This window comes from Rhinopithecus roxellana, chromosome 15, assembly GCF_007565055.1.
Source record: "Rhinopithecus roxellana isolate Shanxi Qingling chromosome 15, ASM756505v1, whole genome shotgun sequence".
Taxonomy (NCBI): domain Eukaryota; kingdom Metazoa; phylum Chordata; class Mammalia; order Primates; family Cercopithecidae; genus Rhinopithecus; species Rhinopithecus roxellana.
Window position 1 is genome coordinate 109,757,769 of NC_044563.1, and position 16,755 is coordinate 109,774,523.

Here is a 16,755-nt window from a genome sequence, read left to right on the forward strand (position 1 = left end):
TATGGAAAAAATATTTATAAAGGTTGCTCATAATTAAAACATATTATGATACAACCTATATGTCCAATAAAAACATAATGGTAAGTAAAATAACAATTACTTAAGAAAAGGAGAACATAACTTTTATTTATGTATTTGTACTTTTGTATTTTAGAAATGTTCTTCAACTGGATGTGATTTACTTTCACAGTATGGAAGGAAAACATGTTTTGTTTTTAAAAAGACGAGTCCTAATAGCAACAGGACAGATTCAGTTTGGCTGTGAAGAAATATGGCTAGATGGGACAGGATGCCAAGCCCTGGTTACAGTAGTTTGGTGGTGTAAAATTTTTATTTTGGGGATTTAAGAGGAAAGTCTTTGATGGCTGGGCCAGTGTAGTCAAAAAAGAGCTGAGGAAACGTATACCCAGAGACAGAGGAAAGAAGTGAATAATCTTTTTGGGTTCTTTCCAAAAAAAGAATAAATGTTCTTCTTCCTAAAGAACTGATTTTAGTATTTATTTTACCTTAGTTGTGCTACTGACAAATTCTGTTTGTTTTTGTTTGTCTTAATAGTCTATTTGGCTTTCATGTTTGAGAAATATTTTTTCTGGATATAGAATTTTAGGTTGGACTTTTTTTCGGCAGTTCAAGGAAGTTATTCAATTATTTCCTGGATTCTGTTGTTTCGTAAGAAAATATATATTATTATCTTTTTTCCTCTGCCTATTTTAAAGATATTCTCTTTGTCTTTGCTGTTCATCAGTTTTACAAGGAAAGCCTGGGTGTGGCTTTCTTCTGATGTTTTCTTCTCAGAGTTTGCAAGAATCATTAAACCTGCGGGGTTTATTCATGTTGGAAAATTATATCCCATTAACTCTTCAAATTTTGCTGCATCACATTCTCTCTTCTCATACTGGAACTCAAATTATACCGTTTTTAGAAATATTTACCGTGCCTCATGCATCTATTATACTCTTCAGTGCTTTCTTAAATTCTTTTTTTAGCCTTTGTTTCATATGGATGTTTTCTATTGGCCTCTTTCAAATTATTACTTCTGCTCTCTTTTGTATCTAATCTTCTGTCAAATCCACCCATTGAGCTTTTCATTTTAGTTATTACATTTTTTAGTTCTAAAATTTTAATTTGACTGTTGCTTTTAAAATCTAACTAACGGCTAAAATTATCTGTCTTTTCATATATTTTCTTAATTTTGTTTGTATTATTCTGAAACATGTTAATCCTAACTATTTTAAAGTTCACATCTGATCAGTTCAACACTTGGATCTCCCATGGGTCTTTCTATCAGCTAGCTTTTCTCTTGGTTTTGATCACTTGGTCCTAGTAATTTTTGATTGAATTGCATATGAGAAAGACTCTGAATAATGTTATCTTCCTCGTGAAATGGTTCACCCTTTCCTTTGCCGGACAGATAGATTGGGCACTATCAACTTTCTCCAATCAAGGACTAAGCTCATTTGAAGTAGATTTTCAATTACAGCTAGGATCATCTTTGATTTATCTCCTCTTCCTGGAATTCTCAATAAGAGTTTGAGGTGTTAACTGGAGGTTTTTCTGCATAGTTGGTCCTGAATTCTAATCCTCATCCCTTCGGTATTCTGAGACTACCAAATTTCATTCTGTTTTTCAGAGTCTAAGTTTGTTCATCTCCTGCCCCAAGAAGTTTTAAATTGACAAATATTAATGGTTGGGAACTGATATGATGTTGGAATCAGTTATCCAGCCCTTTCTTCTCACTGACATTCTGACCCTTCAAATATTTTTTTGTCTCTTCGGCCTCATAAGACTAAAAATCTCACTGGGTTTCTCTGCCCTCTTAGTAGCTACCCCTTGCTTGGGTCCTCTTTCCAAATCCCAAACTAAAAAATTCCCAGAGATAAAAAGTCACAATGTCCTTTCACATTTCTGCATCTCTCCCTCTTCCTTGGAATTTTGTCCCCTTGAATCCTGGTTGCCATAGCAGCTCTCAATGCCTCCTTGGATTCCTTACATTTTTCTAGCTCCAGATAAATGTTCATGTAAGGAAATAGCTTATGCTCTAAGAGGCAAGCCATCACTACTATGTTCTATTCCTCCTTAACAAGAATAAGTCCCCTTGTAGCAGCATGAGAAAAAGCTAAACTCCCCAAAATTGGGCCATGTGCCCTCTGTTTTTTGACCTCTGAAGCTTTGTTGCTGTCATTTTCTCTACAGAACTGTTTTCCATAAGCCCCTGTCACCAGCTACCTTTACAATTTTATGAACTAGTGCTCTTCATTTTGTAATCAACAGAAAACTTATACTATCTAAAATAAGAACTTATTGGCTGCTGTAACTGAAAAGTTTAATAATAGGGGTTACTTCAGGTCTAACCTGATCCAGTTCATGATATCATCAGGGACCCAGCAAAAGTCCTCCGAAATTTGGTTTGTCCTAACCCTTCCCAATGTGTTGACTTTATCCTCAGGCTAACTTCTCTCATGGAAGCAAACAGATAGTTGCAGTAGTTCTGGGATTCGCATCCTCATATCATTCAGTCTTGAGAAAGAGAGTTCTGTGCTCCAATATTTCCACCCAAAAGTTCTAAGATTCACTCTGCTTGTGCCATCTGAGGTCACACCATCTGAGGTCACATAGATAACCCTCACCAAGGATGGAGAATGCTGTGATCTGCTCAACCTGGGTAGTGGGTTCCATGTCTAGAGCTGAAGAAAGAGCTAGTTTCCTCAAAGTCACATAGTTCCCCATGTAAACTGAGAACTACCAGAAAGAGAGAAGAGAAGAATGTAAACTCAGGAGGAACCAAGAAGAATTCGTTACATTATGAAATCTGGCCAACCAAGAGGTGAATCCAAATAAAGTACAAGATGAATAATAAATGTGAAAAAAACAGGTGGTAAATATTTGACACACATAGATTTAGATCTAAGATTAAACAACTTTGGGGTTTTGGTTCTGATTTTGTCAAAAAGAATAAAAGTATCTAAACCTCAGTAACGTAAAAATAAAAATAAACTAACCCAAATCAGTAAGTAGGGAAAGTAAAATGTGAGAAACAACACAAGAGTTAACTTTATAATCTTTTACAGCAAGGAGCCAACCAATCCCATCTAAAAATGAATGGATTTTATAAAAGCATAATTACTCCAATGTCAATCTTTTCATAATTTTATTTTTGTAAACTTACAGATATCTTTTGAAGATACCGTATATTAAAAGAACGTTTATTTGAATTGACTCCATCTCTTTTTCTTCAAGTTGAGTTCAAGTCAAATTGACTAATTTTTAATTTTTAAATAGCATGTCAGTTCGCATTTTTATAAAGTTATTTGTCTGTACAATTATTCTTTTTAATGAATAACTAATGCATTAATATGACTCAGATACAAAGTTTTGCAAATCTTGATTCACTGCACCCTCTCAGTTTCCACCCCTCAATCATCTATCTTTTTATTATTCTAGAACCCTGGAAAGGTGTCTACCAAATGTATACAAGGATTCTTTGAGTTGTGAGATTTGTAGTATATATTTTTTAACTTCCTTTGTATTTTCTATATTTCTTCATTTTTTAAATAATGATCAGACATCAGGTTTTTTTAAGTTATAATATTAGAAATGAAAATGATTACTGTCTTTTAATGGAAATTAAATTCCATGCTCTGGGGGAGGCTTTCCTGGCTGCCAGGACCAGAGATCGCCTTTCTTTTTTCTGCCATCCTGTATCCTAACTTTGCATCACTCACACACCAAACATATTCCCTGAGACCAACACTCTTAGTAGACATGTAGCGTATTCCTGTTGCAGGAGCTCCCTGAGAGTCCAATCTGTGATTCCATCATTAGCATTGCTGAGACCAACCAGACTCAAGAAAAGGCAACATCTGTCAAGAGTTTTGAATTTCAAATTACACGTGGTGCCCCAGGGACCTGTTTATTTTTATATTTTTGGCAAAAGTCTACTTCCTGTTTCTAAGAAAGCAGACTCAAAGAAAGAAGGGACTTCACTTAGCTGTTCAAACCTCAGGCAGTGCTTCCTTTAGCAGTTTAGGAGTTTCACTGAAAGAAATGCCATTGCTTGGGAGCTGGGTTCAAATCCTAATTCTGCCACTTGGGAAATTTCCATAATCATTCTGGATCTCAGTATCTTCCTCCCAAGGGAAAGACGATAATAATGACAGCACCTAGCTCATAGAGTTAAGTGAAATCATACAGGTAAAGTGCAGTACTTTGTCTGACACAGAGTAAACACTTAATCAATATCAGCCTTCACTGTTACCTGTGAGACAGATGCCCAAGAAGCAGTGTTAGCAGATGGGGATGCAATTCTTAGATCCAAAAGGACAGCATCCCTTGGAACTGGCTAAGTATGTCCAGGGATCCAGGCTCTGCTGATTTTTTCTTCACTCCCCTCCCACCTCAACCCTAAAACTCCACTAGAGATGGCTCAGCATTCACTTTAGCTCCCAGCCCATTCTAGGGGCATAAGGGAAGCCATTTTTAAATAGAGTGGCTGAGATATAAACATTTAAAGAAATGTTGGACTTGATTCAAACTTATTTTCATAAATTCCTGGAACTTTCTGTTTGGAATGGCCTGAGATGATCTAGTCCAATCTATTGATTTACAGGCAAATAAACTAAGACAATAGAGTTTTTAAAACTTGTGTAGGGTCCATGGCTACTTAGAGTTATAGCCACGCTTGGAAACCAGGCATCCTGTCTCCCTGCAGTTCCCTGTTATTGATCATACTGCAATGTAATACCCTGGTTATTTGGTTCTCTTCCCCAAAAGTATAAGTTCCCACTTAGAACCTCTGCTTTTTCATGAGGAAGCTGAGGCTTGGAGAGGTTAAGCCACTTGTCCAAGGGCACCCACCTTGTAAGTGAAGGTATGTGAATTAAAACAAGGGTTGTTCTAACTCAAAAGTCTATGCTTTTTACCCTGTTAGCCTGTATTCCAGTTTCCTTACTAAAGAAAGAATGGAGCCAGGCACAGCGGCTCATGCCTGTATTCCCAGCACTTTGGAGGCCAAGGTGGGAGGGTTGTTTGAGTCCAGGAGTTCGAGACTAGCCTGGGCAACATAGCAAGCCCTTGTCTCTAAAAAAGAATTTTAAAATTAGCCAGTCATGGTGATGTGTACCTGTAGTCCCAGCCACTTGGGAAGGTGAGGCTAGAGAGCTGCTTGAATCCAGGAGGTCGAGGGTGCAGTAAGCCCTGATTATGCAACTGCCCTCCAGCCTAGGTGACAAAGTGAGATCCTGTCTTAAAAAAAAAAAAAAAAGAGAGAGAGAGAGAGAAAGAAGAATGGGCATCAATGGAGGCAGCATGGTGGAGTAAAACTGGAAGTGAGATGGGCTCTCATGCTGACCTACTGTGTGAACTTGGACCACTCACAACCTTGTCTTCAGTCTGTCTGGTGCAATATGGCAGCACCTAGTGCAGTGAATCTTGATTGTCATCAATTCATAGTTGAAAGTGTTGAATAAGCAAAGCACTTATTTCTTGCACCATGAAGCCATGTCCTTCACTTCTTTTTGCTTTCTCTCTCATAGGAAACCTTGGTGGAGAGTCCAGCATAGGCCCAGAATCTTGCAATCAACATCCAGGTGAGACATGTCCTCAGGTCAAACCTAAGAGATGCCCTCTATTTTCACAGCTTCAGCAGGGATCACCAATTCTATCTAGTGTGAATACACTGTTTGTTTTCCTTCTTCTCTTTCTGTTTGCCATTGGAAAAGTCCATTAGTGCTGAATGACATGACTAAACAGTAAAGGAGAGAACAGTTGATGTGTTAATAACTCTTAGGTAAATACCATTTGTTATTGTCACCGCTGAGGCTTTCAGAGAGATGGCACCATTCCTGGTCCTGGTCTGTCCTCTTGTTGGCTCTGTCTTTCAGCAACCTGGAAAGACAGGTTTGGAGAGGGAAGGAGTCTGAAAGGGATTGGTGAGCAAGAAGAAGGAAGGGTATGGCAAAGGAACAGGGACTCTGAAAGAGACACAGAGAGCAAGAGAGAGAAGGGCAGGCAGACATGCAAACAGACAGCATGTGCACACACACACACACACGACACGACACACACATACACACAGTGAAGCAGAGGAGAGAAGACAGAAGTGATGATTAATGGAATCTTTTACCAGACTCCAGGAACACTCTGTGTCCCTTCCTCAGAAGTGCTGGGACTTTTGCATCCATCATTTCTTAGCAGCGCTGACATGGTCCCTCTGGTTCCATACATCTGCCCTTCCACCAATGTCTAGGATGTGCAGTTCTTCCTCCCTGACTTGGCTGTGGCCCAGAGGGAAGATGGCGTTGGCTGGATTTGAGGAATCAGCACAAGAAAGTTGCATGGTATCACCATGGAGGCCAGGAGGAAAGAGGAGCTTCCCTGAAGATGTCTCTGCTTTGGGGATGGAAGAGCCCTGTGGATATGGGAGGACCATAGCCAAGAAGATTCACATTGGGTGGAAGGATTTTTGAAGAGGAAAGTGGGAAGACTGGCTTCCCCTTCTAGCCAAGAGCCTGGGTGACCTTGAGATTGTTCTTTAAGCTCTCTAAACTCTGATGACAAGAATTTGTACCAAACAATCTTCCAGCTCTGGGGCTATGATTTTAAGGCAGATCAGACATCAAATCCTCCTTGAATCTTAGTCCTTACCCAGAGATGGTCAGGTATGCCCTTTAACACAGGGTAAAATGACTTGACGACACCAATGTTGACGAGTTATCATTGCATTCCCATGCTAGACACTCTAAATATTAATACCTCTCTTTGGGTCATCATAAATTCAAAAATAAGTTTCTTTTTTTTTTTTTTTTTTTTTTTGAGATGGAGTCTCGCTCTGTCGCCCAGGCTGGAGTGCAGTGGCCGGATCTCAGCTCACTGCAAGCTCTGCCTCCCGGGTTCACGCCGTTCTCCTGCCTCAGCCTCCCGAGTAGCTGGGACTACAGGTGCCCGCCACCTCGCCCAGCTAGCTTTTTGTATTTTTTAGTAGAGACAGGGTTTCACCACATTAGCCAGGATGGTCTTGATCTCCTGACCTCGTGATCCTCCCATCTCGGCCTCCCAAAGTGCTGGGATTTTTTTAGTGCTTAATTATTTTCGTAATGCTTTCAAAGGAAGACAATAGAGCATCATGTTTAAGACCTAAATTCTGGTTTCAGCCAGACAGAGGTGCAAATATCAGCTCTTCCACATCAGCAGAATGAACTCAGGTACAATTCTTCACCTCTCTGAACCTCAGTTTCCCAAACTTGTCTCGTGAGGTTAGAGTGAGAGTTACAAGAAAAAATAAAATCAAAGTGTTTTGCACAATGCCTGCACATATAAACCCTTTAAAATTATGGAATGGGCCGAGTGTAGTAGCTCACACCTGTAATCCCAGCACTTTGGGAAGCTGAGGCAGGCAGATCACCTGAGGTTGAGAGTCTGAGACCAGCCTGACCAACATGGAGAAACCTGTCTCTACTAAAAATAAAAATAAATAAAAATTAGCCGGGCATGGTGGTGCACTCCTGTAATCCCAGCTACTCAGGGAGTGGGGGCTTAGGCATGAGAATCGCTTGAACCTGGGAGGCAGAGGTTGCGGTGAGTGGAGATTGTGCCATTGCACTTCAGCCTGAGCAACAAGAGTGAAACTCCATCTCAAAAAAAATTATGAAATGAACAGGGGCTAGAATCTGCTTGATTCCCACAACAACACTGGGAAGAAGGTATGTCTCCATTTCATAGAAGAAGAAACTAAGGAATGGAGGAGTGACAGGTTCATAGTCTCCAGCCAGCTAGAGTTGAAGTCAGGACCAGGAAGAAACAGCCTGTACCTCCCTTATATCATTATGAAGTTTCTTAAGACTGAACCTTCAAGAGGCTAAACTTTGAGGCAGAGAATGGGAAGAAAGAAGGGGGCTGAGGATTTAATCTTGGGGAACGCAGACAGAGGAATGGGAAGAGAAAGAACTGAAGAACGAATACTCAGGAAAGCAGAAGGGCAAGAATTTCACTGGTGCAGAAAACAAAGGATTAGATTATTTTCCAAAATTAAAGGGGGCAGGGTGTCACCAGTGTCAAAAATCATAAAGAAAGACCTTGTAATTTGAAAATAAGCATGTCCTCTATTTATTTATTCATTCTACAAATATTAATGGGGTCAGGGGGACGTGTCAGGCACATCCTCGCTCTAGGAACACATTGGTCAACATGGAAGTTTCTGGCTCCTGTTCTCCAAGAGCTTATGTTCTAGCAGGGACAAGAAATACTATAAAAGTAATGAATTTTTTTTTTTTAGGAGGGTGGGAGACCAGAGTTTTATTATTCCTCAAGTCAGATTTTCCAAACATTCAGGGAGCAGTTTTTAAGGATAACTTGGTGGGTGGAGGGAAGCCAGTGAACCAGGAGTGCTGACTGGTCAGAGATAAAATCATAAAGACTTGGTAAACTAATGAATTTTTTAAAATAATTTCAGATACTGTAAGTTCTGTGACGATTAAATGTGGACAATGTAATAGGAAGCAACGTGAGGTAGGTGGGCAGCTGAAGCAAGTACAATCAGGAAAGCAACGTTTTGAACTCAGACCTGCATGACTGGATGGAACTAGCCACATGAAGACCGAAAGTGCATTGTCGGTAGAGGGAACAGCTGCAGCAAAGTTCCTGATGCAGGAATGAGTTTGACTATAACCTCCAGCAGGGCATTGTCAGTGACTTGATGTGAACAGAGGCCAGATCATAATAATAATGAAGGAGAACTGATTTATAAGGAAAGAGTGCCTAAGGGCAGTTGACTCACGCCAGAAGTTGTTCTTGAAAAGAAGGAATAAAGTGGTATTAGTGCCATTTATAGCACAGTGGGCAGTGGCAACCATTTCTATTTGGGGACCCTCTATTTCCCTTCCCATTTTGGTCATCTCCCCTCAATGCCAATATGCTCAACCAAAAAGCCACATCCTTGGAACATTCATATTAACAACTGTAGGGTATTTTTGGTGTTTGGAGATAAGAATAATCAAATCCTCCCACACCAAGGCTCCACTGACAACATCAAACCTGTTTGTACTGGCAGATACTGTCATCACTCCAGCAAACACAGTTATTTGCTTTGGATCTTTATTTTTTGTTCTCTATAATTCAGGGTCACCTTTGGTTTCTAAGGCTCCTGGGAATCCTATTTCACTGTTGGTTAGTTTTGATCACTATCCTTTCCACCCTTACCCCACCGTCCCAGGTCAGATTTTAGAGCAGTATTAGCCTATAGAATTTTCTCTGATGATGGAAATGTTTAGTGTTTTCACTGTCCAATAAAGTAACCATTTAGCCATATGCGACTATTCAGCACTTGAAAAGTGGATAGTGTGACTAGGAACTTAAATTTTAATTTATATAATTGTAAGTAATTTAAACTTAAATTGTCACCGAGGGCTAGTACCTATAGTTTTGAGTAGGTAATTCTAATGAGTTAAAATTGAGGAGAGTTCATGGTTTTCAAAGAGTCACTTTGCAAGATCTTTATGATTACTGAGAAATGCATCAATGCAAATACATAATGCCCAGGTCAGTAAGTGAGGGATTTCTTCTCAAGGAGGAAAAAAATGGAATATATTCCATTTTGCAGAAATATTATCAGAAAACTTATTTAGCCCAAACATGAAAAATACTACCCCTTCTGAGAAGTAATTTTTAAAGATTAGGAGTGTCCTAAGGGGTGCTGGTTTCACGAGGCCTACTTTGATGAAAGGTGTCCATCGTCAAATAGGCTTAGGCAAGTGAGCACAGTTTTTCCCTCTCTTGTAGATTCACAATGCACATTATTATAGTAAAAACTCTGAGAAGTCTTACAGTAAGTAGCTCTGTTTAACTATAGAAACCTCTGTGTGTGTGTGTGTGTGTGTGTGTGTGTGTGTGTGTGTGTGTGTAAAAAAATTAGCATCCTGAGAAACTAGAGAAATATTATTGGTACAACATGGACTTGGGTTGGGGGTGGGAGGGAGGAAAGAGGGACTTGTGTAAACAATGTCACATCTACCCCTTATTACTAGCTGTGTGACCCTCAGAAAGTCACTTAATTTTTCTGATCTTCATTTCCCTCATTTGAAAACTGGAGATAATATCTATATATCCAAGCTTATATGAGGATTGAATATAATAATATGTGTAAAGAATATTATCACAATTCCTGGGACAAGTGAATCTTCCCAGAGTAGTTAGCATTATTGTTTTCATGATCATTTATGAAATTATGTGACTAAATAGCTGAGATTTTCTGGACCCAGGGAGAAACGTGCTATGAACTACTAGAGCTCACTTACTGCCTGGAGACATTTTTAAGTATTGTATTGGAGACTTGGAGATGAGGGTCATCTTTTCTACCTTTCTTTATATCCAGCATTGAATGCCTTCCTGCAATCCATTCTCAAAACAACAGCCAGAGGAATCATTTTAAACCACAAGTTGGATCATGTCACTCCTCTAGTATCTCCATCACACACATGCAAAGGAAAAACTAGAGCCTTCATAATGGCTTCCAAGCTGTATGTGATCTGATCCACCAGTACCTCTGTTTCACCATTTTTTACTATTGCTGGTCTACTCGGCAAACAGACCTCCTCACTGTTCCCTGGGCATGATAAGGTACACACCCACCTTAGGACCCTCTTTTATCCCTTCACTATGGATCACTCCCCCAGTTATCTGTATATCTGTGTGGCTCCTTCCTTTAGATCCTTCAGTTCTTTACTGAAATGTTTCCTTCTTAACACTGCCTAAATTTACAGCATGCCCCTATTGTATTAAGTGCTCTAGCACTCTCTGCTCCTCTATATTTATTTACTATACATCCGATATGCTATGCATTATTTATTTGTTTGTGTTTTTTCTTGACTGTTTCTACTCAATACAACATAAATTTTATGAAAGCAGAGATTTTTGTCTCTTTCATCCTCTGCTACAATTTGGTGCCTAGAACAACATCTGGCACATAGTAGATGCTCAATAAATGCTTTTTGAGTAAAGTAACACAGAAGCTGTATATGTTCTGTTGTTAGAAATTAAGTGCATTTTCTCTAAGCCCAGCGTTGAATGGCTTATTGAAGAATGAAACACACATTTCCAGGCTGTTCTCTGTGTTTTTTATTAGTGTTTCCTGGGACCCATCAAACAAATAAACATATTTTGGAAAATATAATTCTTTCATAAATCAGGAATAGTCTGAATTTAACATAGCTTAAAGGGAAAGATTTCTGATTTTTTTTTTAATAGTAGCAATAGAGTTGTTTCCCACAAATTGTCAACCCAGGAGTCAGATGGGAAGAAAAACAAGAACTATGCAGATAGCTACAGAAAGATTAATCCCAATTTAGTTAAACTTGTGAAGGCTTGTACATTTCAGAGGTTCATAAGACATAGTCTCAACAGGAGATTTTTTTTTTTTATAAATGCTCTATCACTAGTTCCAGAAACTGAATTCCAAGAAGCAACACTGAGGATAATTCAGCTCTGATATTGTGATACTGTGATGTTCTTTCATTCATACAGTAAGTATCTGCCCAATACGTAACTACCAAGATCTAATGCATCCTACATAGTTAGACAAGCTCCTCACACATATGGGCCCATGCCGTGCACATAGTAGGCACTCAACAAATGTTTGCTTAACTACAGAAGAATAATATAATTGCCTTCCTTCTTAACTGTTTTACCTTTTTCTATACTTGATACATTTTAAAAACAACATGCTTGCAAAACTAAAATCTAATATGCATTACTAACTTTATCAAAAGATCCCTCAGTATTTTTCAAAAAGGAAAAAAAATAATAAAAACCAATCCCCAAATACTAAAACTTAAAACTGCTTTACACTTAAATAGCAATTTACATCATATTAACACATTCATAATCTTCATTGGTTAAAACAGGTCAAAGATTCATTACTGGCTTCTCATACCAGATAAGTCTCATAGTTCCCAAAAAGGCAACAGAATTCTCATCCAACATATATTTACTTGTGGAACCCAATGGCCTGTTTTGGTTTCATTTCAGCGCAAGTGAAGGCAAAATAAAGAGTCTCACAGTAAAATGTTCATAGTAGATAATATGTCCTTGAAGGTTGTGCTGTTGTGCTCTTATTCCATTGAAGAAATGATTCACATCCCAATTATAGATATGGTCTCCCAATCAGAGGAGTCTTTCAGGAGATATTCATTCATTCATTGAACAAATATATGTTGTGTACTTGTATCATGCTAGGTAACAGGAAAATAATAGTGATTGATAAGACATAGTCCCTGTCCTCAAAGAGCTAACAGTCTAGCAAGGCAGGAACTTTGAGAAAAGACCAATGTGTTCAAAGGAAAACTCATAACCTGGATCTCCCTTCTCAGATGGCACATTCAAGAAACTGTTGCTTATGCCCCTGGGAGCCAGAGCCTTGCTTAAGTCTTACAAAGTTAACTATCTAGCAGCCTCAGATGATTTGAGCCTGGTAAGGTCTTAGCAATAGATTTGCTGCCTCAGGTTCCCATGAAAACCTAATAAGGGAGAGGCCTTTCAACTCAGGCATAAAGGGGGTTTAAGGATAACATGGTTAGTGACCATGTGGACGTTCAGCACAGGTGAGCTTCTCAAGTGAGAGCCATGCATCCCCAAAAGGAAGGAGGGCTTATCCATAGGACTTTGCTCTCCCTTTCAACACTGTGGTGGGAAGTACTCTGTTCCCACCCCAACTTGGCATAGCTCGATTACTTTAAGTTCTCCAAGTCACAATCAGCACATAGAAAATGCGGCAAACTCAAGTCAAGACAATAGAAAGATATGCTGAGAACTTAATACTCCAGCCTTAATCAGGCACCAGGTGCCAAGAAACCTTCACTCTCAACAAACAACCCAATCCACTAATTATCTGTAGAACTGTTGTAGTTGGTACTCTTCACATTCACTTACCCCTTAGCAAAGATTGCTCTTGAATGGAAAGGTTGCAGAAAGAGCCAAAGCCAATTTGGAAGAAGTGAGAAACTTACAGGTTTGAGGAAGGGTGAACTCAGAGAAGGATCTAGCCTCCTTAGATGATGAACAGGCAAAGTCAGAGAAGGAACCGCAGTGAGAGAATTGGTAGATACCCCTAATAAAGTCACACAACTCAGACATACACAGACACACAAATATTCATGCGTTATACCCATTCAAGTAACTGGATATTTAATTCCTTCTATGTAATGAACAGGCAAATGCTGGGAAGGCCCCAGAGTTCTTTGGTCTTGCTTGTAAAGCAACATATGTCTTTTCTGCAGGAATGTCTGAGTTGCGTAGTCAAGATCTTTGCTGTTCATTGTTCCTTTTCTCAACTCTTTCAGTAACTGTTACTTGACGACACCAAGTTAAACCTTTATAGAGGTGACTAAGTCAGGCAGAAATAAAAATGGATTTGGTTGCACCTTCGGAAACTTATTCATGGGTCCTCCAAGATCACGACCTAGAATGATTCTCATTATAATTAGGACACATTTTTGACTCTTCTTACTTCTAGCCTTGTGAATATATTACAAACACTTTGCAACCTTTGAATATGAATCGCTTACCTCTACCAGGTAAGACGCTGTGGTAGGTGCTCTATTAGTTGATGAAGAGCACTCCCTCTTACTGATACATGTCTTCATTTGCATATCATTGCTGGAGAAAGAGAGGTAGAATGGAGGAGCAAGCCAAGGACATGAGAGAGCCCAAAAGAAAAGCTGCAAAAGGGATGAGGACATTCAAATCCATTTTCAAAGTGTCTACTGATTCCTGTGCTTCCCAGATTGCATGGCTCAATGATAAGTCTCCAGGACCCCCAGAACAATTCCTCTATTGAAGAAGAGGCTTCCAACTCCTTGGTGACAATTGTGCCTGAGCTGAGTTTTTGGTTTATTTTTTTCATCCTTTCTTTCTTTTCTTAAAAACAAAACAAAACAAATCAATCCTCTGAGTAAAAATCTAGGCAATAAACCATTCACTTGGGATCAGTTCAGATGAAACAGTAAACAGATAATCCAAAAGACAAAAAATTATGAGAATTAATACCTGCAAAGAGAATTTTCCCTGGAAATTCTTTTCTTGGTGTTTCTTTCTACAATATAATTTTAATTCTGCTTTGTAATTCCAGTGAAAATGTCTCCTATTGTACTTCCTGCTACATTACTATGTTTACCTTATCTGACATTGGCTCTCATCTGGGGTTCTGAAAAGAAGTTCCTCTAGCTATTTCAACTTATTGCCCCTAACATTTAAAACATAAAGATAGGTTGAGGTTGAAGTCTTACTTTTGCTTCACTCTAAGGAACTAAAAGACCTTACATATCTTTTTCTTCTGAGAATAAACCACCATCCTCATACTGACTAGCTAAACTGGTGGTTCTCAATCAAGGGCAGTTTTGCCCCCCAGGGAACATTTGTTGATGTCTGGAGACATTTTGGATTATCACAGCTGGGGGGTTTCTGGTCTCAAGTGGTTAGAGGTCATGAGTGGATGCTGCTGAACATCTTACAATGCACAGGAAAGCCCTCACCACAAAGAACGTTCTAGCCAAACAATGTCAATTGTGCGGATTGAGAAACCTTGGACTATAGGGATACAAGAGCAAACTCTTCAGTCATTTCCACACCACCGTCTCCTCTATCCAACTTATTTTTAAGCACTTGCAGCAAAAAAGAACCAAGCTGGGCTCTCTCTTAAATAGCTAGAAGTAAGCAGAGAGGGCAATTAAAGTATTTCACCAACCATCCAAGGGAGAGGAAGGAAGACAACCCTGGCATCAGATAAACCATTCCTGAATGAGTATAAAGACCCCACCATTATTCTTCTTGCTGATTTAAGCATTCCAAATCATGTGATTATGCAGAGATTATAGCCAACCTTGGGTTTTGGAAGTCCCCATTCTCCACTCACTGGATCCTAAGGCTCAGGTTAAACTTCCCAGCATCCATCCACTTTGTCCTAACCATCTGAGACCCTGGAATTCAACCCAGCAACCATGTTCACCTGCCTTGACGAAGCCATATAGATGCTTACATGTGGAGGATGCATCACCTTTTTCTAAATCATGTCACATACAAAACATTTAATGCCCTCTGATTTTTTTTTTCTTTCTCTTAGCAAGAAGCACAAGGCTACAAACCCTGTTACTCTTGCAGTGAAAAAGAATTCACAATAGAGGTGAAAACATATCACAACCACATACAGCATCATATTTCACAGAAAACTGTGTACGTTTTTTCCCCATATAGGACATACTTCAAAGTAACAAAATAATTTTTTAAATCAATTGTAGTGTTTCTTCTTCCCGTTAGAAGTAGTTTCTTTTTCCCCTCATGGTACATAAATATCAGAGAAAAGTAGTCTTTGAAATATTTACGTCCAGGAGTTCTTTGTTTGTGATTAGTTGGTGTGTGTTTTGGTTTGTGTCCAAAGTATTGGCAGCTTCAGTTTTCATTTTCTCTCCATCCTCGGGCATTCTTCCCAAATTTATATACCAGTCTTCGTCCATCCACACGCTCCAGAATTTCTCTTTTGTAGTAGTATCTGTAACAAAGGAGATCGCATAAGGTGACTGATCAGATGAAGGTTGCTAGGTAAATAATGGGTCGTGCAGCCTTATCGTTTTCAGAGACATGAAACTCCTCACCTCATAGCTCGGCTGAGCTTTTCATAGGTCATGCTGCTGTTGTTCTTCTTTTTACCCCATAGCTGAGCCACTGCCTCTGATTTCAAGAACCTGAAGACGCCCTCAGATCGGTCTTCCCATTTTATTAATCCTGGGTTCTTGTCTGGGTTCAAGAGGATGTCGCGGATGAATTCCCATAAGTGAGTCCCTCTCGGGTCTGATGAAAAGCAGAAAGGGAGGTTATTAATGGCCCAAGTCACAGCAAAGGTAGGGCAGAGAGCATTGAGTTAGGTCATCTTCCTCCAAGTAGGAGATACTCATTTCTCCCCTACTTCTCAGGGAAGATGGATCACAGAATCACCAGATGTTGGACATTAAAAAGGTATTTAAGAATAAACTAGCACAGGCCGGGCGCGGTGGCTCACGCCTGTAATCCCAGCACTTTGGGAGGCCAAGGCGGGCGGATCACGAGGTCAGGAGATTGAGACCATCCTGGCTAACCCGGTGAAACCCCGTCTCTACTAAAAACACAAAAAATTAGCCGGGCGTGGTGGCAGGCGCCTGCAGTCCCAGCTACTAAGGAGGCTGAGGCAGGAGAATGGCGTGAACCTGGGAGGCAGAGCTTGCAGTGAGCCAAGATCGCACCACTGCACTCCAGCCTGGGCGACAGGGAGAGACTCTGTCTCAAAAAATAAATAAATAAATAAACTAGCACAATATTTTATTTTACAGATCAGGAAACTGAGACACAGAGAATTTAAGTGAATTGATCAGGGTCACAGCTAACTAGTGACATAGCCAAGACTAAGGAATAGGCCTTAGGTCTTCTAAGCCACGGGGAAGTTTCTTCTAGTTATTATTCACAAACTGCTTGGGGTTCATTTCAACCTGTTACTTCCCCAGAGAGCAACTCTCAACCACTTTTATCTAGTACCTCAACCAATTAAATTGCTTTGACCCAGCAACTGTGTTTCAGCCAAATGCAAATCAATAAGGCTCTAGAACATTTACTCCCAGAATAGATGAGGGTGGTAGGGAAGGGGGTGGTCATGCAGTGACTGAAGGACCCAAATTGAAAATGAAGCCACTACTGCAATAAGATTATCAACCAAATTCAACTTTACTCCCACTGAATTTGTGATGC

General features: G+C 39.7%; 1 protein-coding gene across 6 annotated transcripts in view; it reads right to left on the reverse strand.

Moving 5' to 3' along the window:
- Nucleotides 1-11,082: 11,082 nt before the first annotated feature.
- The window catches only part of EHF (ETS homologous factor), a 42,420-nt gene continuing 36,747 nt past the window's right edge, over nt 11,083-16,755 (reverse strand). For all 6 annotated transcript variants that reach the window (XM_030918696.1, XM_010358369.2, XM_010358370.2 and 3 more), the window contains 2 exons: nt 15,633-15,828; nt 11,083-15,529 (listed from right to left, as the gene is read on the reverse strand). In XM_030918696.1, the coding sequence (XP_030774556.1) occupies nt 15,430-15,529; nt 15,633-15,828 (296 nt within the window). In that variant the 3' untranslated portion in view covers nt 11,083-15,429. The remainder of the gene's footprint in view (nt 15,530-15,632; nt 15,829-16,755) is intronic.